General features: G+C 39.5%; 1 protein-coding gene across 9 annotated transcripts in view; it reads right to left on the reverse strand.

The window, feature by feature from the left end:
* The window catches only part of LOC103184676 (formin-binding protein 1), a 114,196-nt gene that overhangs the window by 63,468 nt on the left and 27,157 nt on the right, over nucleotides 1–23,571 (reverse strand). For 6 of the 9 annotated variants that reach the window (XM_042337192.1, XM_007902832.2, XM_007902831.2 and 3 more), the window contains exons 1-4: nucleotides 14,362–14,542; nucleotides 9,164–9,279; nucleotides 3,056–3,112; nucleotides 1,606–1,753 (exon numbers count right to left, since the gene is read on the reverse strand). In XM_042337192.1, coding sequence (XP_042193126.1) covers nucleotides 1,606–1,753; nucleotides 3,056–3,112; nucleotides 9,164–9,279; nucleotides 14,362–14,403 — 363 coding nt within the window. In that variant the 5' untranslated portion in view covers nucleotides 14,404–14,542. Of the gene's footprint in view, nucleotides 1–1,605; nucleotides 1,754–3,055; nucleotides 3,113–9,163; nucleotides 9,280–14,361; nucleotides 14,544–23,571 lie in introns of those variants that run through there. The other 3 variants (XM_007902825.2, XM_007902833.2, XM_007902826.2) reach the window with 3 other exon arrangements.

A 23,571-nucleotide genomic window follows, 5' to 3' on the forward strand; every position in this document is an offset into this window, starting at 1 on the left:
TTCATGCTGCAATGCCTCCAGATTTATAGCAGTAGGAAGCACACAGGTGTTACTATCACACATAGCAGATGGAAGTGTAGTTCAGACAGCATTTGCTCTGAAGTTGGCATGGACGGCATTTATAGTTATGATGAAGGGCTATACTATCTTTCTCAATTTGATACTGCATGACCTACCGTGTATTTCCAGCATCAACACTGTTAATTTTGGGGTACAAACTTGTCTTTGTGATTCACATCGCAACTTCTCAAAACATAATCACTAGAGAGCTGCGTCAAAATGGGGAGAGATATTAAGTGGGGTGCCTTAGCAGTAATAATAATAATCTTTACATTTGTTTGATATAATCTTTATTACATCGTTGAGACATCCCAAAGCACTTCACAGAATGTACTGTAAAATTAATGGAAACGCGGCAGTCATTTACGCAGAGCAGTGTCCCATAAACAGTCGTGCATTGAGTGAACAATTTTTTTTAAATAAGGGTTCTGGGACACCACCTCTTCCTCATGTATATTAATGATCTGGATTCACAGACCCAGTGTAAGATAGGTACACAAACATCCAGGAAAGCAATAACAAATATAGCTCGAGTCAAAAACAGCACAGCCCTTTGATACAGGAAACTCAGACTGGTTTGCAGGAAAGGAAATGGTGCAGCAGGTGCTCAAGATGGTCTGAAAATAGTGGTTCCCTTGACTTTTCCTTCCTCCCTGTGGAGCAGAACCTCAACTTGGCACAATTCCACAATTGCAGGCCGAGATTCAAACAATAACAACAACAATTTACATTTGTCGAAAGTAACCTGGTGAGCAATTTGGTGTGTAAAGCCGTGTCCTATCCCTCCACATCACAGTGCTTCAAAGCCTGATCTCCATTGAAAAAGCAACCCTTTCTTTCAAACTAGAATTATTATCAGCAGTCAACAATTTTAGAAACAAATAATACGATCTCAGAAAATATATTTAAGCTGTTACATTGAAGCAAATATTTGTGCGCAGATAAATATAGATCCTCCAAAACAATCTAGAATTTCCACTTCACTGGATCACCGACAATCACCGACATTAATACAAAGAATGACCTCCGACTGTGGCAAATTTCTATGGAACAAGTTAATACCTGTGATTACTGTCACACTAATTTGGGTGTGGAATACACGTTGAGGGAACGTCTAATAAACCTCCAGCTGGAGGTCACAACAATTCAATTTTAGTGCAGCAGACCTCCCCTCCACCTACTCACATCTGTAACTGTTGTTACATTTAAATTCCTCTCGTGCAAGGCACAGACTGTATCTCAGACACCAGATACTGCCAATCCAAAAGACTAAAACATATTTGGATTACAAAGCCCACAGTCAGAGCTGAGCATTAAATCCAGTAATAGTTTTATCTCAGTTTAATTATTAACAGACCAGGACTCAACCGGTTTACAAAACAACAGCACGAATATGATCAAGTGACTAACAAAATACTTATTATATAGGAATAATCCTTGCATTTGTTATAGCACTTTATCATGTCGTTTAGATATCTCAAAGCGCTTCACAGGATACAGTGTAAAGTTAATCGACTATACTTTGTGGATGATTTGTGCACTTACCGATTTGCGCTCCTGTTTGAGCTCCTGGACATAGCGCGAGAGCTCTGCGATTATTAACCCCGTCAGGTTCTCAGCAATTACTTCACGCTGACCTGCGTAGTCACTCATCTCATTCAAAATGGCTGAAAACGCTCGACATGACGTGAATCTGCGAAATAAAACACTCCAATTAGAAGCTAAGTATTGTTCCTATCTTCAGGAAAAGAGTTAAAAGATCTAAAACAAATCTATCTAAAATCACTGAACAAGGCTTGTAACAAAAAATCTGGAATTAACTATAACTTCCGTTGTCGGATCCTAAGGTCACCCATTCTGAAGAACAAACTTTCAAACGCATGATTTATGATATAAAACACAAGCAAATCTTCATTGTTTGCAGAAAACAGAATTTTAAAAAGTCAACGTGAAAACCAAGCAGAGATGCGGGAGATTTTAGATGTTTTCTGAATACCGAGCAGAATTAGAACTGACACAGTAATACACAAAAATAAGAAACATTGCTGTGCTTTGATTTTGCCTTCCCTTTGTGAGATGTATATGTTCTTTTGGTCAGCAGCCGAAACAAACTGCAGGTATCTGACACACACAGAAACTTATCACGGTGCCTAAGAGTATGCAAACCAGACAGAGTTCTGCATACATTTGCCACCCACACATGGAAGGTTCCATGTGTCTGGAATGGAATTTCCACTCCTTCCCTGGAACAATACACCCGATTACCCAATTCCAGAGAGTGTTAGGTGCACATTGGCACGACCCAAGGTTTGGGATGTTCATATATTAGTATGTCAGTTTACATTCCCATAGGTGCAATGGTGTATTGCTGGCGTTTATCCAGCTAAACATATAGTTTGTCCTTGTCCCCATAGCACTCTCTGGGAAGCTTGGACCACCCCAACCTGTTAGGATTTTGGCTTGCAGGGTTAACAGGAGCAGAGTGGGAAAATCCCTGCACCAGTCTATCTGGAGTGGCCAGTCCGTCATCAACAGTGCCTGAAGTGCTGCAGGTCCATCCGGCTCAGGCACTGAACTAGAGACAACCACAAAAGGTTGACTCAATTCCGATATTCTGTTGCTAAGGATGATACTTTGGAGTCAGCTTAGCTCACTTACCTCTTCTCCACCTCCCCCAAAGGAGAATAATCACAAGTTGGTATGTGAAGGTATAAGAGGAACATTAAATAAATAATGCAGAATGGAGTAATTAACCATGTAAATACATTAAGTCATTCTATTTCAAAAACAAAAAACAGGATCCCACTTTACACAAAATAGACATCAAGGATCAGCAGACTGGTTGCTCCCCTGTATCCTGATTATTATTTAGCTTTGCTTGAATTGAGTAGCAAGATGCCTTTACACTAAATCAGGCTACAATCTTATCTGAGCTACTTCAGGGCAGTTATCACAAAGCAAGCTACAAGACTGCTTTGGTTCCGAACACACTCACTTTTGTTCTTCCTCTTCTTTGGAATTCTTTTTCGGCTGATACTTCTTTGAAAGATTCCTAAGGAAACAAAAAAAATGTTTTGTTAACCCTGAAACTCCAGAAAAACGTGAACCCCAGTCGCCATGGGGTGCTATTTTTAGCTAACAGGAAAACACGATAGTGCCTTTTTACTTTGATGATTGATTCTATTAGTTTTCCGACTACTGATGTCAGGCTAATGGGTCAGTAGTTGCCTGATAAGAGGATGAAGATGTTAAGATGAGCAAAGGGTATGATCACATCTGTAGGTTTGTTGGTACAGTAGACTTATCTGACACTGATAGGTATAGCCTTGATGTTTGCACAATCCAAGTCTTTTACAGAAGAGAAAAAAGTGGGGATATGAAGAGGAAATCACTCAACTTTTGTGCAATCTCAACAAAGGGAGGATCACCCTCCAGGTTACCTTACCTATTTGCAGATGTAAAACAACATGTTTTATGTTTATTCTGTATTATTTATTTCATGCTGCTCTAATACCTTCAACTTTTGGACGATAGATGGCTGTAATGCTGGCATTCTCACCTTGCTGCAGAACAGCACTGCAAGAAACTAAACTTTTGTAAATTCATCAACCTAAACTGGATTTTTGCAATTTATGCAGACTACTGGTAATGAAGCGGAAAAATAATCAAACGACTTGGTTTAAATCAATGCAGAAACATTCTGTTGTGATACCATGAGCATTTAACAAAGAATTTCCATTGATCTTTGTGGTCCAATTACATTGTAGCACTAGGAACTGATCGATTGTAACTGTACACTATCTTAATTACATACAATTGGAAACATTTAACTACAAATAATAAATATTTAAATGTTGAGGTATTTAAAAGAATGAAAGGAATTAATGGGTTAGATTAAATCAGTGCCAGCCAAACTATGCCCCCCCCCCCATGCCCCACTTCTGTGCCAATAAACAGCACCCCTGCCACTATCCCTCCCACCCGAACATTCGCACTAGTCTAGGTAAGTCCATCTTCGACCAGTGGTATGTTTCCAAGTTTTTCTTGATGTATGGCAAAAATCAAGAAATACTCAATCACGAAAATTTATTTTATTGGCCGACCAAAAAGGTTGGGTACCACTGGGGTATAGTGTTAAAATATGATGCAAGGCAGTTAGATGGGCTGCATTGTTGGAAGTGCCATCTGTCATTTTAACCGAGGTTCCGCCTGCCTGTTCAGGTGGACATTAAGGCAAAGATGCCAGGGGTTATTCAAAAGGAGGAGAGAGTTCTTCGTGTCCTGGCCCACAATCCCCCCAGGTAAGTGATCATTCACTTCATGTCTATTTGTGGGATATTGCTGTGCGCAAATTGGTTATCATGTGTACCTATAAAGAATGGAGTTATTACACTCTTATAGTAAATCCTGTGAAGTGAAACCTGACATGAAAGGCATTATATCAAATGCAACTATTATTATTACTAGGGCAGTAACAAAATTCAGAGGGATGGCAAAAGGGCTGGGCATTGGCATTAAAAGATCTGCCATGATCTAATAAATTGGTGGAACAGACTGACAGAGCTTCTGTTCCTGTTTTCCTCAGTGGTATGCAAGATTGTTTGTGAAAGTTTTTATGATTTTATTTGAACTGTATAGTCAGCACTAACTCCAAGCACCAAGAGAGTGCAAACAAAAATTCACTAATAAATGAATGTTAATGCCAGCAATTAAATACTCTAATCAGTTTGTCTGAAGGCATTTCCTATGAGGCAGAAATGGTGCTTCAAAAAGAAGCTTCCTGCACAGCACAGAAACCTTACGTGGTCATTTATAACCTCTTGTCACAGAGAACAACAGAAGTGTTGCAAACAAAACAGATCTTAGAAGAAATTCTGGTGCAGCAGTGTCGCGACCTTGCCTGTGGGTTGGAGCAATGTGAGCAGGTTAACGACAGGAAAAGGAGTTTCACTTGCCATTTCTTCTGTTAATTCATTTGATTGAAAAAGCTGCATGTGTGATAAAGTCAGCTTGGCTCAGCTCGTATCGTGAGATTTGGAACTCACACAGTCTAGTGCTGGGGTTTTGTTGGAGATGCTGACTGACTAGGCTGGAATCAATGCCCATGAGAGGTGAAGCCAATATCTTATCTGCCTGTTCAGGTGGATGTTAAAGATCCCGTAGCAGTATTTGAAAAGAGAAGGAAGTTTCTCTTTACGAATGGTGCTATCGGATTTTTTGACATTCATTTGAACGGGACCCTGGTTTAATGTCCAACAAACCCCCAAATAAAACTGGTCATTCATTTAATGGCCGTTTGTGGGACATTGCTGTGCGCAAATTGGCTGCCACATTCACCCACCAACTGCACTTTATAGTCCTGTCAAGACATTTTATCTTGTGAAGTGCTTCGAGACATCCTCCTGATGTGAAAAGCGCTATACCAAATGTGAAAATGAATTATAGTAAGTCTGCTCAATGATGCACAAGAAGTAAGGCCAGTTGGTCAGAATTTTGTTTCCTTCAGGCAACACAACAATGCAACAGTGTGGGAAAGAGGACACCAGATTCCTTCTCCTAAATTCTCTGAATAAGCTCCTGGCTTCTCAGGTGCAACCTAAACCTCATTATGTTGGGAATACAAAGTGCATCTGGGCTCGCATTCTCACCAAATAACAATAAATAACAATAATCCTTGTATTTGATGTTGTGTTTTTCTCGCCAGGGACATCTGAAAGTGCTTCACAGGATTCACTGCAAGATGTAGTGATGTATTTGTAGGCAAACGCGTCAGCCAATTTGTATACAGTAATTTCCCACAAACAGCCATGAATTGAATGAGTAATTTTATCTGGGGATTGTTAGCCAGGGCACCAGAACAAACTCAACCTCTCTTTACGAATGGTGCTATTGGATCTTTTGACATTCATTTTGAATGGGACCCTGGTTTAATGTTTCACCCAAAGGTCGGCACCTCCAGCAATCCAGTGTTCCCCTGCACTACACTGGAGTATTAGCCTAGTCTGTGATTTCAAAGTTCTGATGTGGGTTTGAATCCACAAGTTTCTGACTCATGAGGCAAGATTGCTGCCAAGTGAGCCAGGCTGACCTTTTGCAATACGTCCCCATAATTTTTCTTCTTCTGAATACATTTTCATGTTTTTCATCTCAGGACAGCAGCATTTTGTAATATTCAGTAGGCAGGAATCTGAACACAATCTGATAAGTGTTTTGATCATCAGAGCTGTCTCTTTGATATTATGGTAGTTTACATCAAGCGATTGGCATATCACACAATTCCTGGGAACAACGAGCGAGACAAAGCAAACTCCAGATTTTGGAACAAATCACTGACGCATCACATTGCCTTTACTTATTGACAGTTACGATTTTCTAAACTTGAGTTGGTAAAGTGTGTCTTTAGCCAATGCGATTCCAGAAATGAGAAACCAGTAATTCCTAGATTCACCAATACATGCAATGGAAAATGCCAGATCCCAAGAGGGCTGTTGGAAGAGATACTCTAATCCTTCAGCAAGAGGAAAGCTAACCATCATTCTCAGTCTCACCGCTAACCTTCTGTAGGAGCATCAGTGCTATTCAAGTCACAGAGTGCACAGCCCTTTCGTTCATTCTGACTAAATGGCAGAAATGTGGGTATACAGTGGCCGTGACAGAGAGAGGTAGTGGAGGAGAAGAATTATGAAATAAGTGAAAGGCTCTTTTGTCAAGGTACTGAGTCTCAAATGCCTTAAGATGGTCCTCCTGGAGGATGATGTATATTCCAATTTCCATTACAATCACTTGCACTTGTATAGATAAGGCTTTTCATGACCATTTCAAAGCATGGGCGTTTTCCTTCAAACATGCTAGTGACCAGTCCACTATCTCTGGACAGAATGTCTTGGGAGTGTGTGTAGCTCAGTACAGGTGACAATCTCTTGTTAAACATATGCTGATGACAGTTTCAATGCATGGAAAAGATAGTTGAATGTGCAATCCATTCTGGGATTTCGATTCTCTGGACAATGAATGAAAACTGCTTTACTTAATGTCCAGAAATGGTGCTCCCGAGCCAGTGTGCAGCAAGTCCTAAATAATTACATCTTAAATTATGATCAATGAATTATTTACAATATGCTGCACAATCTCTCTCAGAAGCTTCAAGGCTTACATGATATAAGGCACCATCTCTGTCGTCTCACAAGGCATTGCAATCTCACAATTCCAGCATTTGATGTATTTCCCTTTAAAAGGTTAGTGTCAATACAAAGACCAAAACCAGTCTACAGCTTACATTTGTATTAAAAAGGCTCATCCAGACAGAAGAGAAGTGGTTGGGTCAGAGAGAGAGAGAATATAATGGACAGACTGCTTTTGCTGGTACTGTAATCCCTGTACTAAAACGCGCTGCTTCCACCACACAATGGACTTCTCAAGGAACACCAGAAACGCCAACAGAATATTACATTTCAGTATCTGAGATGTGCATCAGATTATACTAAAGGATTTCAACCACAGATCTGCCTCTTGTGTGCTGGCACAAGAGTCCTAACCACCCCCCCCAACCCCCAACCACTAAGGAGTATCTGGTTTAAATTAAGACAATTTCAGCGTACTTACTGTGGGAAAGAGTCAAACTGAGGTTAGCACACCTAAGCCAATCTGGGGTCAACTCAATCCTTGTTCGATAAATTGTGATAAAATAAATTAGCATTAAAGAGCCTGTGGCCTATAAATCTTGAGTTTTTTTATTTTATATACAGACACATCTTCATGGAAACTTATTTCACAAATCAATTAAATAGTAAGTAAAAAGGTTTATGTTGCAAGCCTGTTAAACATTCTGAAATTGAATAATGCATACCATGAAGGTAGTTTGTGCAGTTCAGCTTAGTACCGGAACCCTGAGGTACTTTCCAGCCATGCAGCACATTCACTTCTTATGTACTTATTCAGTGTCAAGCGCTGTGAGACAGCCTCCAGATGTGAAAGGCGCTTTGTGAATGTAAATTGTATTGTATTCTTGTAGACTGGAATCAGAGAAGGTCACGAAGGTCTTACAAAGAGAGCTGCATAAAGTTTGTGCATGGGCTGATAACTGGCAAATGAAATTCAATATAGATAAATCAAGGCTGCCAGGCCATTGAGGGAGTGCAGAGGAAAGAACGATCATCAAACATATGGACATGTCCCTCTGATGCAAACTGGATCAAATTCAAGGATTATTCATTTTGTAATTTTTTTTAATTAATAGGATAGCCCCAATGGTGAAGTGTTTAAAGCTGCAATTTACAGAGCAGGAGCTGCTGGATTGAATCCTGGTCTGTGCCGAGTTTGCGGGCCTTTGCCAGGGTTGCAATGGAGAGCAGAGAAACAACTCCTGGTCCCTCTAAACCAGCCTGTACTGTTGCGCATGGCTGTGGCAGCTGAGTGAGTGGAGGTCAGGCAAGGCAATAATACCCTCTACAGTTGAGTGGCTTGCACTCTTTGTGTCAGCACACAACTCTACACATAAACACAGGCCACTCGGATGAGGTGCTGGAGTGTCTAAGTGTCAGCCTGGCTCAGTTTATAGAGTTCTGCTTCAGAAGGTCGTGCGTTCACACCCCATTTGAGTTTTCCCATCCAGATCAAACCAATATAGAATGCAATCTTGGGGGGAGAAATATCTTTGAGGACACAGAATGTTGTATTTATAATACTTGCATTTATTATAACATCTTTGAGAGGTTTCAAAGCACTTCACAGTCTATATTATAAAGTGAGTTAACTGCACATTTTGTCGGCGAAACACGACAGTCAATTACGCACAGCAGTGTCCCACAAACAGTCATGGACTGAGTGACCAATTTTTTTTGAAGGATTATTACCCTCGGAAAGTGATCCACCAATCGACTAACAACCTGATTCCTACTTACTGCTAGGTAAAGAGAGGCGTGTGGAGCAAGGAAACTTGCCCAAAGTTTTGCCTTGCCCGAGAATATTAATATCTATTTAACGCTGTAAATAAGTAATTTCATTATTTATTATAGAGCATCTATATAATATTTGTGTAAGCATACAACTTCAAGGAATACAAAGCAAAACAGATAAATATTTCAGCCCTTGACACAGAACTTACCTGAGCTGCTTTGCATAGCTGATTTCAATATCTGTCCGGTCCTTGACAAACTTGGTGCATTTCTCCACAAATTCGATTCCCCATTGGGTGTGTTTTTCCAAGTTTTCGAACTGATCCTAAAGGAGGAAAGTCATCACAAATGTTATTTTAAAAAATTCTTGTTTCAGGTTTCAATGTCAGTTTAATACGATTTATATTTAATACAATTTAATACGATTTACTTCAGTTATCAGGAGAGGCTAGAGAAGATGGGTTTATTCTCCTTGGAGCAGAGGAGGTTAAGAGGAGACTTAATAGAAGTTTTCAAAATTATGAGGGGATTCGATAGGGTGAACAATACAAAACTATTTCCACTGGTGGGTGGGTTGGTAACCCTAGGACAGCGATTTAAAATAGTTGTTAAAAGAAACAGAGGGGGGGTGAGGAGAATTTTTTTCACACAGCGAGTTGTTCAGATCTGGAATGCGTTGCCTGAAAGGCTGGTGGAAGCCGATTCAATAATAATAATAATAATAATAATCCTTGCATTTGATATAGCGCTTTTCACGTCGGGAGGACGTCCCAAAGCGCTTCACAGAATAGACTGTAAAGTGAATTGACTGTATATTTGTGGGCGAACGCGGCAGCCAATTGCGCACAGCAATGTCCCACAAACAGTCGTAGATTGAAAATGACCAATTTATTATTGTTTTTTTTTTTGTTTTGGAGGGATTATTATTAGGCGTGTGGAGTAAGGAAACTTGCCCAAGGTTTCGCCCTGCCTGGAATAACAACTTTTAAGAGAGAAGTAGATAATTATTTGGGGAGGACAAGTTTGCAGGGCTATGGGGAGAGCACGGGGAATGGGATTGATTTGGATAGCTCTTTTCAAAGACCCAGCACAGACACGATGGGTCGAATGGCCTCCTTCTGTGCTGTATAATTCTCTGATTCTATATTATCACTTGTTCAAGACCACCTTGTTAGTAGATCACTGATCTGGTAATTAATCTGAATTCACTCTGAAAAGCGGGAATTAATTTCAGAATCACTTCAGTTGTAACCCAAAGCTATATTCACATTTTAACAAATAATAGTAATCCATTCCGAGACCACTATCCCGCATGAGGGGCCCTATACAAATGCAAGTTGTTATTGTTCTAGTAAGTTATATTATAAAGAACTTTGAGAAATTTACTTTTTATGTAAAAGACTAGATAAATGCAAGGTAACATTATCACTATTTGGGGAATGCTGTAAATTTTCTGTTGGTTCCAGAAATCACTAAATTCCAATATTATGATCATGTTATATACCAACTCATTACCCCTGGAAAATTGCTTAGGGAAAGCATAACAGTTGAAAAGGATAACAATTTCCTTGAAGCCCTTGTGAATATTAATTTTAAAAAATGCTCAGACTCATTGTAAGGGTTCAGGGCGACACTAGAAAATAAATTAAATCATTGGATTTAGATTCAAACAAATTGAAAACTACTAAATATTCAGTAGGCAGTGGACAGTGTAGGCCTGAATACTCCATCAGCGCTGCTCATTCCTATTTCCTCGCAACTGCGATTTTGCTTCAAATGTTAACAAAATTCCAATCATATTTTGTCTGTGTGTAATCTTGGCAATGTGATACAACACACTAAGGAAAAGCATTGTCTCATGTGACACCTTTATAAATGAAGTGCCCACCAGTTCTGCACTGGCACACAGACAAAACTGTGCCTGTGATTCCTCACGCTGTGCATTTCAGCTAGTCTGTCAGGGGAGTCATCAAGCAGAGTTCAAGAGGTATGAAGACAGAATGGAGAAACATTTTTGTAAAGAAATAAAATCAATCACGCACACCATCTAACTGTTACCTCCTGACTCGCATTGGCAGGAACCTGTAAAGTACTTTCACCATGGACCAAAATGAAATAACCGTGCAAGGGATCTAGGGCTGAAAACCAATATACTAAACAGAGGAAAACTGCTGGAGTTTCTCGGTTGTTTCCCCAGAGGTAAATGATGCTATAATTTATAAACTCAATAAGAGTTTTACCTGAAGCAGAGGAAAACAAGAACACAAAGAGGTCAGTCCGCCCAACGAGACTCTTCCACCAGTTTTAGACCTAGGCAGATCTTTTCAGCCCAATGCCCCAGTCTTTCACCATACTCCTTACACATCGACTCCTCAAGTATGACTGTCTTTTAAACATCCTATTGTTTAAAAGACAGTCATCCTAAGATTAGATGTCCAAAACTGAACACAATACTCTAAATGAGGGATGACCAAATCTTACAGTTCAGTTTATGAGTGTATAGAATGGCACCTCTCAGCTTACTCACAGGCTACTGTCCTCAGTCAGATCACTTAAGCTCAGGAAGACTTTTTTGGCACTAATAAATAAGGCCTTACTAAGTGGGAATCCACAAGAGCAGCACATAAATCTTTTCAGGCAACTTTGGGCATTAGCATTATTCAGAAGTCAAAACGATGTACATTTAGGAATACTGTAGTTTTGAACCCACTATTAATGAAACAGACAAGGACTTTATATTAAATGTTAATTAACACTACTCATTTACAACAGGTTTGAACATGTTGTCAAAGCACACATTACAGCACAGTAATGATCTGCCGCATTTTATTACTTGCTCAAGATTCTGTTCTTTAGTTTTTAGACAAAGAATCAACAACCATAAAAATACACATTCAATAAGGTCTTTTAGTCCATCGAACGTCAATTCATCAAACCATTAATCCCAAATGCCTGCTCTTCCCCATACGCTTCTCAAATGTGTATACAATTCCCTTCCAAAGTTCTCAGTCTTAGCCTCAATAGCAAACCAGGTTATTATGCAATCTGCTGCAGTGCAGACTACATTTCTCAAAGTTACATGTTCCAACATACCACTTAAACCTGTTGTCAGCAACTTCACAGATAATGGCAAGCATTTGCTGGCCTTGCGCCACTACATACATGGAAGGCATTCCTGTCATGATACACCAGGCTACATTTTGTACAGAAGAGTTGTGCCATTGCAGCAGCAATCAGGTACTAATACTTCCAATATTTCTAGAAGCATTATTCGAGAAGTCAAAGAGTTACTGCATTTAGAAGTTAAAAAAAAATCTTATGACTGAAGTCTGGAGAAAGTTATTCTTTGAAAAACAGTCTTCATTATAACATTCAATATATTTGATATATGTGAAGGCCTTATCACGTCTTCGAGACATCTCAAAGTGTTCACAGAATAGACCGTAAAGTAAAGACAAAAACAGAAGTCACTGGGAACACTCAGCAGCATCTATGGAGAAAGGAGAGTGAGTCAACGTTTCAGGTCCATGACCTTTCGTCAATGTTTCGAAGAGTTGTGGACCCGAAACGTTGATGAAGGGTCATGGACCTGAAACGTTGACTCACTCTCCTTTCTCCATAGATGCTGCCTGACCTGCTGAGTGTTCCCAGCGACTTCTGTTTTTGTTTTCAGATTTCCAGCATCTGCAGTATTTTGTGTTTTGTATACTGTAAAGTGAATTGACTATATTTACAAGGTTTAAAGAACAAAATAATGCATTCGGATTATTTTCATACAAAACTACACCAGGTCATAAAGTCATCAGTGACGTTAAAGGTACTGCCTGCCCTCAGGAAGCGACATAGCAACCGTACAACCTGGAAGCTGCCATTTTTAGTCAAAAGTTCATTAAAAAAGAGAACAAAATCAAGGTAAAATAAGCATAGATCACAGCCTAAATTACAAAAAATAAAAGCAATTTCAGGCAACTTTACATTTCGTTCAAATATGTTGTTATTAATGAAACTCTGAGTTGTATGTGGCCCTTCACATCAGATTTGTGCTCAATTATTACAACCACAAGATGTTTATATGCTTCTCCATTGGGAACCACTGCACACAGGGAGCAACTCTCATCAGAAAGAATGGTCAGTGAATAAATGGAAAACAGAAAGGAATTTCTGACAGCGGCATATTGGCTCAGCAAGCTGTGACATGACATTACATGACAAGCTTCCAACCTTGCACAGTACTGCAATTACAGAAACCTGGCTGGAACATTTAACTGAAATAGTCCCAGTATACAGAAGAAGGAAGATTGCTAAATTCTGATAAAAGAAGTTTAAAGAATGTAGTGGACATGATACTGAGAGCAGGAAAGACTCCAAAACATCAATCAATTTTCCCTGCCTGAACATTGCAGTGGACTATGGAAATACAGCTTGGAACCAGGACTGAATCACCACAGTAATGCAATGGTTAAGTAGACTAAGTAACCAAATTGAGTAATCATCCACTCTGCTTCAGTTTGTCAAGATCGCACTTTACACTGTCCCCACGATAGATGTTAATCATAAAGTTTTGAAGAAATCATGCAACAATTTGTTTCACCCAAAATTGAAATCAACTACACTGGTTACTTCATAAGACAAATGCATTTTGTTGTATTTTCCCTGCTCAGAGGGTTGGGTACAATTTAATCAAAAATCCACTTAAGTCCAAAAATGTTTAAATTAGTGAACCAATTCTTCACCAAAGGGTACATATCCCCATTCCCCGGGCACACAGGCAGTCTAGATGACTTCATTTAGCACCACTGGAAGGTTTCATATACAAACCGGTATTCATAAATCCCTCATCATTTCTCCTCATCAATCAAGTATTTTGTATATTTTACTTGTTTTTCTTTGTTTCATGCTTCAAACCGTTAAAATCAAATCAGGAATGTTACATCCTAAAGCTGACTTAAAAAAACAGAGTTCATATTTAATCTAGATGGTGCAACACCCTGGAAACATGCCTTAAAAATCTGATCTGTACAAAACCAATCAACCTCACTTTAGTGATAGGCACTTCACTATGTTCCAAACACATTCAGCAATTACGAGATAAATCACAAGCATGCATCTTATACCGATTGTAAGCATCAGTAAGCATCCATTCTGCTTCGGCTTGTCAAGAATACACTTCACACTGTCCCCACAATAAATCAGAATCATAAAGTTTTGAAGAAGTCATGCAACAATTTGTGTTTAACCCAAAATCAAAACCAACTGCACTGGTTACTTCACAAGAGAAATGCATTTTGTCGTATTTGCCCTTATTATTGTGGGGTAGATTTTTTGTTGTTGATCTTGTGATCAAGCTAAACTGTGAAATATTATGTCAAAGCACAAGTCTATATTTCCTCTCATTCTGTTAGCTTACCTGCACAGAGCTCCAACACGCTCCCATCTTTGCATCAATCATTGCAGCAAACCATCAGTAACACTCAGGAATCATATTAAAGTGCAGAAATAGAGCGAGCCTGACACAGGAAGCTAACGAATCACATATATATACCTGAGCACATTAGAACATAAGCCAACTACCAACGTGCTGCTCCTAATCAATCGTTACCAGCAGCACATTGCAGGCCACATCCTGTTTCAAGCACATTTCAACCACATTGCTCAGAGTGCTGACTAACCTATATTACTGGCAGGAAACAATGCAATACTAAAATACACCTTAAAGGAGAATCTTTTCTCTACTTTGAATCGGATTACATTAGATTACAGGCTGACTGACATGAGAGGGGGAAAAAAATAATCACAGAATGTAACCGAAACTGGTTATTTAGCTTGCTAAATAATAATAATACCATTTTATATAGCGCCTTATCATGTCTTTGAGACATCTCAAAGCACTTCACAGAATATACCATAAAAAGTGAATTGACTGTATATTTTGTGGGCGAAAGACAGCAGCCAATTGTGCACAACAGTCTGCCACAAACAGTCATAGATTGAAGTGACCGACTTCTTACTTTTTTGGAAGGAATTATTATCCCCAGAAAAGCGATCCGCCAATCGACTAACCACCAGGTTCCTACTTACTGCCAGGTAAACAAAGTGGTGTGAAATAATGAAACTTACCCAACATTTCTCCCTGCTGGGAATCAAATCCAGGTCTCTCGCTTGCGAGGCGAATAGGATAAGTTGAGTAAACTAGGCCTATATTCTTTAGAATGTAGAAGAATTAGAGGTGATATTATAGAAACCTATACGATTCTTAAGGGTCTTGACAGGGTAGATGCCGCAAGACTGTTGGAGAATCCAAAACTAGGGGTCATAGTCTCAAGATTAAGGGTCAGCCTTTTCGAACTGAGTTGAGGAAACATTTCTTCACTCTTGAGGTAGTGAATTTGTGGAATTCTCTACCCCAGAAGACTGTGAACACATTCAAGACTGAGGTTGATAGATTTCTAAAGGATAGAGGGATTAAGGGATATGGGGATAGGGCGTGTAAATGCCCCAGCCATGATTTTATTAAAAACGCAATAACTGCACTCTACAGTATATCCTAAGAAGTACTTTAGGACATCCTCCAGATGTGAAAGGTATTACACCAAATGTAAGGATAATTATTGTAGCACCACAAAAGCATTCAAACTACACAATTGGAATCTACAATTATAGTGCATTTAAAACCTGCATTTGTAAACTTTTTCTTGTTTAACCTCAAAATCTATGTAAAGTAATTTTGAAATCAACCAGCTAAATTAGCATTTCCTGTATATAATTGTATTGAGGTCAGTGCATTCTTGCAGGAAGTAGAAATGCAGTCAACACAAAGTCATGTGGCATCTTTGATACGTGAATAAAGATCCACAATTATGGGGGAAAAAGACAATGTATACTGGATACAGTCTGTAATCAGTAATAACTGCAGCAAGTGTGATTCCTTCCCTTTAACTGGGGGAAAAATCATTGAAAATTGATATTTTGAAAAGTACACAGAGGATGGGAGAAATGAAAGCTTAGCTTTAGAGAAACATTAATATACTCTCATCTGTGAAATTTTCAAAACCTTGAAACAAAATTACATCATAACCTCAGATTTATACCATAATTGTGTTTCTGGAGCATTTATCAGACACTTCCCGTAAACCTTTATTGATAAGTGTGAAAAATGGTTGAACATTTGATGGATAAGCACAGGAGAATTATTTCCTGCCAAATGCAAAACAATGACTATCTTACTCTGCATCTGACCACATCGATCTAAATTCTGGTGACCTTGTGCAGAGATGTTAAGTATGAACTACTGCAAGTACATCCACAACTTTCATTTATATAGCACCATCACGCAGGGAGTGTTTGAGCTCTTAACAGTTGCAAAGTTGACTCTGACCTGAGATGAAGGAGCTGCACTGCACTGTGAAACACTTCACTTACACCCTGAAAGAGGCCAAAGTGATGTGAAGCTGGGAGATGTATTTCAGGCAGTGGATCTCGCCAATAAATATACAAAAAGGTTTTTAACCCATTGTTCTGAAGGAAGTGAAGCAAAACTGATCGAGAGACCGCCCAGAAAGATTGTATTTCTGATACATGAATGGTCACTTCGTCCCTCCCACCGGCTCGGCGGTAGACTCCACCACTGTTAAGCGCTCCAAGACACTGCCCCGTCTCAAGGGCACTATATAAATGCAGGTTGGATGTTTTGAGAATTGATGGAAATTTGAAAAGAGGGGGAGAAGGAAAGCCAAAATTTCAAGATTTGACTAAATGCAATATACTGAATCATGTGATTATGCAGAAGAAATCTGTTGAGTCCTAAAGTAATGCCTTTTATATTTGTTTGGTTCAGCGAATTTGAGGAAACTTGTGTGCAATCTCAGCATCTGGTTCAATCCTCAGATCTCCTTTCTTCCTCACGTTCTAATCCTGACCAAGATTGATTTCCTTCACATCGGCCACATTGCCTACCTCTACCCTTATCTACCCAAGCCAAATGCTGCAGAGTACCTTATCCACACGTTACTCTTTGCCTTCTCAATGCTGGTCTCCTGAGATCCACCACTCACAAAATGCAGCTCATCCAAAACTCACATGCTCACCCGCACCAAACTCTTTAACCAGTCCTTACTAGACTTCACTGGCAATTCGTCAATCTAATTTCAAGCTTCATGTTGTGTTCAGTCAGTCAGTCACAATGTTAATTTGTCTAAGCCTATAAATAACTGGTTCCCAGGCCTTTTAATGACTGTTGGTTTCTCTTTCTCCGGTGTGCTCAATTGCTGACAGTAAAGCGCAACACGAAACACTTTGTCCTGACAATTTGAAAGCATTATGAAAGCAAGAGAAAATAAGCTTTTCTGGAGCGGGATGAGATTAATTATACAAAGATGTATCAAGCACTTCACATGATTGTCTTAAAGCAGAGACATTTAAAACTGAATACGATAAAACTTGAAGGAAAAGGTATGGAGAAAGAGGAGGAAAATGGGATTAGATATCCCCAAGGAACCAGCAAGGACAGGGAGAGTGGCAAAACTGCCTCCTCCTGTGCTGAAATTTCTACGATTCTATATTACCAACTTAGGGGTATAAAATGTAACTTTATATAATTCAAAATACACAGTCACTACTCCATTTTTACAGTATATCCTGTGAAGCACTTTGAGACATCTTGACAACATAAGGCACTATATCAAATGCGATTAATTGTAATGAAAAGCATAAAGGGGACATTTGTTTGGAGACAATGTCTTATGAATCAATCGCTGGACTCTTTTTTTCAGTTATGCCCATGTGAAAATATTGCTTCAAGTATGAACAGAATCAATTCCTCATTTCATATGGGTCACATCTGGATTTTTTTATACCTGAGCTGTTTTATGTGCTGTGAGTGACTCAGGATAAATAATATAAAATCATTTCAGATGTTTACTCCCAAAAAATATTTTGGACTTACACATCTGTGGAAAGGATGCTTTCCATTTGTGGAATTCTCATCCTGTTACAACCTTTCCTTTCGTCAGCTGGGTATCTGACTTGTGGAAAGCCATCACAATGCTTAAAGGGTACCAAACCTGACAAGAGTTCCACATATGTACTACACAAGGAAATGTGCCTCTTTCTGGAATGTAATGTGGATGCTTTCCCTGGAGGGACACCTCATGTTTACCCAATTCCAGAGTGTAATACGCGCAGTGTAAAGCAAGGTTTGGGTAGCCCTAGATTAAGCGCTGAGAGTAACTGCTGGAATCTGACCAACTAAAATTGCACAGCATGTCATTGAGAGCAAGGTCTCACCTCCAGAGGGTTGACTCGACTCTTGGGCATTCTGTTGCCCAGCATGTCACCTCAAAGCCAGTTCAGCCCCAAGAAAGCTGCTTCTCAAGTCAAAACTGTGCTTTGAGAGGTTGTATACATTTTCTATTATCAGCTTTAGTACAAAATTGGTTTCCTCTGGAGTGAAGAGTATTAGTTCTTCCTATAGTGATCATCTCCACACACTTTACGGGAGCAACGCGAGCTGACATATTTAATGCAGAAGAAAATTACATAGAACCAGTGTCAAATGAGCAGTACAACTGGAAATCATCTAAATTTATGAATGGTTAGAACATCAGATAATATCTTTGGGTCTAAGCAAGTAGTATCTACAATGTGCAGTACTCTATTTCTGACACTAGAGCCCCTGTCAGTGCCAGAATAACAGAGGCCATACTAAACACTACCTCGCCCAAGCAAGAGAATACAGGCCAGTTATGCTTTCTTTCAAAATCTACCTAGGAAATTTTGCGCAATTGGCTGCCACGTTTCACCCAAAAAATACTTAATTCACTTTACAGTATATTCTGTGAAGCGCTTTAAGACGTCTAGAGGACTTGCTAAGGAACTATATTAAATGCAAGGATTATTATTATTAACTAGTCCATGCTGGTGTTTATACTCCACACAAGCCCCACTTCTCCTATATTCCCTTCTCTCTCATGTCTGCATCACGTTTTTAAATAATTGATGCTGTTTGGTTCAACCACACTTTCGGTAATGAAGTTCCTCATTCTCACTACTCTCTGACTTAAAAGGTTTGGTTCAATCACACTTTCGGCAGTGAAGTTCCTTATTCTAAACTCCCAATTAGATCCACTATTGACTACCTTATATTTATGTCCTCTAGTTTTGGACTTGTCAACAACAGCCTATCCAGTCAAATCTTTTCATAATCATAAACCCCTTTATCACCCCCTTTCAGTCGTCTCAACTCTCAAGAAAAAAAGCTGATATCTGTCCAATCTTGGACAGTGACATCCATTCATGTGCAAGTAGATAAGGAAAATACTAATAACCCTTGCATTTGATATAGCACCTTATCACGTTGTCAAGACGTCTCAAAGCACTCCACAGGATGTATTGTAGAGTGGATTGGCTGTGTACTTTGTGGGCAAAACGCAGCTGCCAGTTGTGTGCACAGCTGTGGAGTGAATAAGCAATTTTATCTAGAGGATTGTTGGCCAGAGAGAGACTCCCTCTCTTTTTGAATAGTGCCATAGGACCTTTACAATCCACCTCAACAGTCGAACAGGACCTTGGTTTGATGTCTCTTCTAAAAGACAATACCTCTAACAATGCACTACAGCACTGCATTGGAGTATCAGCTTAAACCAGGGCGGGCCAACTTGCAGTCTGTGGGCCAGTGAATGGTTTCCCCTGGCCCTTGAGACATTTCTGCATTTATTGTTTCACCCACTGGCTGCGCCTTTCTTCCAGTCATTCTCCGTGCTGCCTCAAACAAAAAGTATTTTGGCATATTTTACAATTTTAATACTACAGAACTATGAGACTCAGTAAGGTAGATAGGGAAAATAAAGGCCATTAGAGCAGCTCTGGTTCAAGAGAAACATTTTCCACATTTCCCATTTCGTTCATAGTTAGGGTTATTAACTTAGGTGCATTTTAATTCACTTAATTATTTCTTTCACTTTTATAGTTTACTCTGGATTCAATTATTTATTACTTTATTGATAAAAACTTATTATTTTAAAATTTGTATGAATTTTTACATTGCCTATTTAGAGTTTGCATTGTGTCCAAAATAGTGAAATTAAGCAATACAGTTGCACAATTTAAAACATAGGATTTCTATACAATTCGTATGGGTCATGTTTCTAGAAGGGAGCATCCTCCCCTCAACAGCGAAAAATTTGGACCACCCTGGCTTAGACTGTGATTCCAAGTCCTGACATGGGGCTTGAACCCACAACCTTCTGACTCAGAGGCAGAGTGCTACCATTGAGCCAGGCTGACACACACATCAAGCTCGTCTCCAAAAATTGTGCGATATCAGACCTGCCAATGTTCAGTCAGAAACACTTGCTTGGTTAAGGTATCAGAGGCCTGAAACTCCACACAAGATAATTTTAAGCTAAAATTAATAATTTTAATTCCACACAGAATTGTGAAAATTTTTAAAAGTCAGCCCTAAATTGGAAACCAGGTCTTTTTAAGAACTGCAGAATCCTACATCCAAGTTAAGACTGAATTGAATTTTTTCTCCAAATACAGAAAGTGATTGGCACCAATGTGGAGAAAGATCTTTTTAAAATATTTCTCAGACAGTTCACACTATGGGAAGAATATACCTACTCTAATAATGTTTAAACAGCCCAGGAGATTTAATGCTGATAGTGAAAATATTTAATCTGAACAACTTTTAGCAATAGCAATATCAGTTCTCAGTAGCCTATATCCAAGTCAACCGGGGATACAGAATTGCCATGTGGGAATGTTTATGCCAAGATTTACCTCAGCTCCAAGTAGAGGTTGTATACACGTATGCAGCTCAGTCTGGGTTTCACGCTATTTATCACTGTAATGGGTTTTCTACATGTGTCAGACACGGTTGACCAAAACTCAGCAGTCTGCTAGTGTAACGCTTTGATCACTGCGATTATCATCTCGTCACTTAAGGAGGCAACAGTCCAGCAACAGCAACGAAAACATTCCCTCCCAGAAATCAAGTCACCATTTTGCTCTCAGCCAGCCACACAGGGGAGCGAGCGATGCAGTTTTCCTGCACTCAAGCAACTACACCTGAGCATTGTCCCTTGCCCAAGGCTGTGGAATCCACATAGTATACACAAGGCAAGTTCCACAGCACTGGGAAACAATGGCACTCCACAAACTTTACCAATAGTATAATATAAAGAGCATTTCTTGCACGACATTGATGGAATGCCCGAGTGCACATTTCAGAATTATTGCCATCATTTACTGAACCTAAGAATAAAATGTGGTTAGACCATCAGAACATAGAATATTACAGCACAGAAGGAGGCCATTCGGCCCATCGTGACTGTGCTGGCTCTTTGAAAGAGCTATCCAATCGGTCCCACTCCCCATATCCTTGCAATTTTTTCCTCTTCAAGTGCTTATTAATTCTCTTTTGAAAGTTGTTATTGAATCTGTTTCTACCATCCTCTCAGGCAGTGCATTCCAGACCATAACAACTCCAAACCAGTGATTTATAAAAAAAGTAGAACTTCCTTACTTTTGTACTCTATGCTTCTATTTATAAAGCCAAGGATCCCATATACTTTATTTATAACAGCTCTATCAACCTGTTCTGCCACCTTCAAAGACCTGTGTATGTGAACCCTAGGTCTCTCTGTTCCCGTACCCCCTTTAAAACAGTACCATTTATTATTTATTGCCTCTCATCATTCTTCCTCCCAAAACACATCACCTCACACTTCTCTGCATTAAACTTCATCTGCCTTGTGTTTGCACATTTCACCGGTCTATGTCCTCCTGCAGTCTGCTACCATCCTCCTCACTGTGACTAGATTACGTTTCAGAGGGGGATAGTGAGGACTACAATGGGCTGCTTGTTTTTATACACGGCTCAATAATGAACAAGAGGATGTGCATTTTCATGTGTTTCAGCACATCCAAGAGACAGAGCCTCTATGTGATACATCACACGGGAAACTTGGAAAAATTAATCCAGAAAACTTCAGTTTAATTGTAAGAATCTCCAGGTCAGATTGACTGTCTCAAACATTCTTTCTTTCGGAACTGGTAATGCTATCAGGGTAATGTTGTTTTCAGCTGTCGTACTCCTATGTACATTTCCAGCTAAATCGTCTTGCAGCTCGGAAATGTTGTGCCTTGCTGTGCTTGGTGGTGAAATACAGTCAAGTCTTGGCCTTTGTAACTGGCACGGTTTGAAGAATGGAGCACAATTGTTGCAATTGATAACCGCTGTGGGCAGATCTCCAACGCACTCCCATTTTAGTTTGATATAATACTGCACTAAGCATCGGCATACCATGTGGGGTTACCCCATAGATTTACGTCTATATCAATGGCAAGCTCTGCGGTTTTAGCTGGTTAGACTCCAGCAGTTATCCCAACACACACTCTGGGGTCCCCAAGCCTTGGCTCTTTCCAACCTGCACCAAATACTTTCCGGAATCAGGATGCGTCCCTCCAGGGAGAGTGCACATTCCATTCCAACAAGCTATCTCTGGGATTTCCACGCGTACGCTTTGGATGCTCTTGAGCATGGTGATGGGTCAGACACCCGCCTAACAAAATAAATTAATATGTCTATATTGAGCCAAATAAACTTTTCACAATAGAGATTAAACTATTTAGGAGGCAGCAAAAGTCCTACAAATGAACTTGAAAGGGTATGCACATAATTATATGTATATAGAGCCTTTCACGAGTGAAGGTTGTCCCAACATTGGCTGATAACTGGTAAATGAAGTTAATACAGATACATGTACTATGAATAGGATCTAGGAATCAGAAATGAGTTCTCCATAGATAGGACAGAATTTGCCACAGGTGAAGCTGAAACAGATCAATGTTATTATTTGACTCCTTGCTCATTATGTCAAAACAGTGTGAGGCAGGAATAAACCAGGCAAACGGGTTGCTGGGTTATATTGCTAAATCAGTTGCGTTAAGTCTGAAGTCATACTCCAGCTGTACAGGGCTCTTGGCAGACTGTACCTGGAATACAGTACACGTTCTGTTCACAACAAAAGGGGGCAGACCTTAAAGGCCATGTATAGGAGAGTATAGAGGATCATCTCCATTGTTGGAGAAATGAACTATGAGCAATAAATTAGGGTTCTTGAGTCTTGAGAAACGATGAACTCACAGGAGACCTCATAGAGGTGTACAATTTTTTTAAAAATGGGATTGAAAAAGTTCTCCATTTGAACGTTTCGCGTGGCTAGCAGGCAAAAACGTGTGTGTAACAACAAGATTCTGTCACCTCAATACACCAGGCAAAAGGCAACAGTCACATTTTCTACCACAAAGAAGCTTCTTATTTACTTTGCTGTTTTTATTTTCATGTTGTTTTTAGCTTGCATAAACATATTTGCTTTAAAATCTTGTATAACAGTCACACAAGGGTTAAAGATCTTTTTTAAAACCAGTAAAATTGGCAAACACCACCCCCATCATTGCAAGGGCACTGGTTCAACAGATTTTGTAGTAATTAAATCCCAGTATTCATTCCCTCACCAAATGTATTCCCATATGTGATAAGAATAATACAGAATAAACAATTTACCCACTGTCACAGCCTGACATTTCTATACAACTAAAAACAACTCTTGTGTAG

This window comes from Callorhinchus milii, unplaced genomic scaffold (genome assembly GCF_018977255.1).
Source record: "Callorhinchus milii isolate IMCB2004 unplaced genomic scaffold, IMCB_Cmil_1.0 Scaffold8, whole genome shotgun sequence".
Taxonomy (NCBI): Eukaryota; Metazoa; Chordata; class Chondrichthyes; order Chimaeriformes; family Callorhinchidae; genus Callorhinchus; species Callorhinchus milii.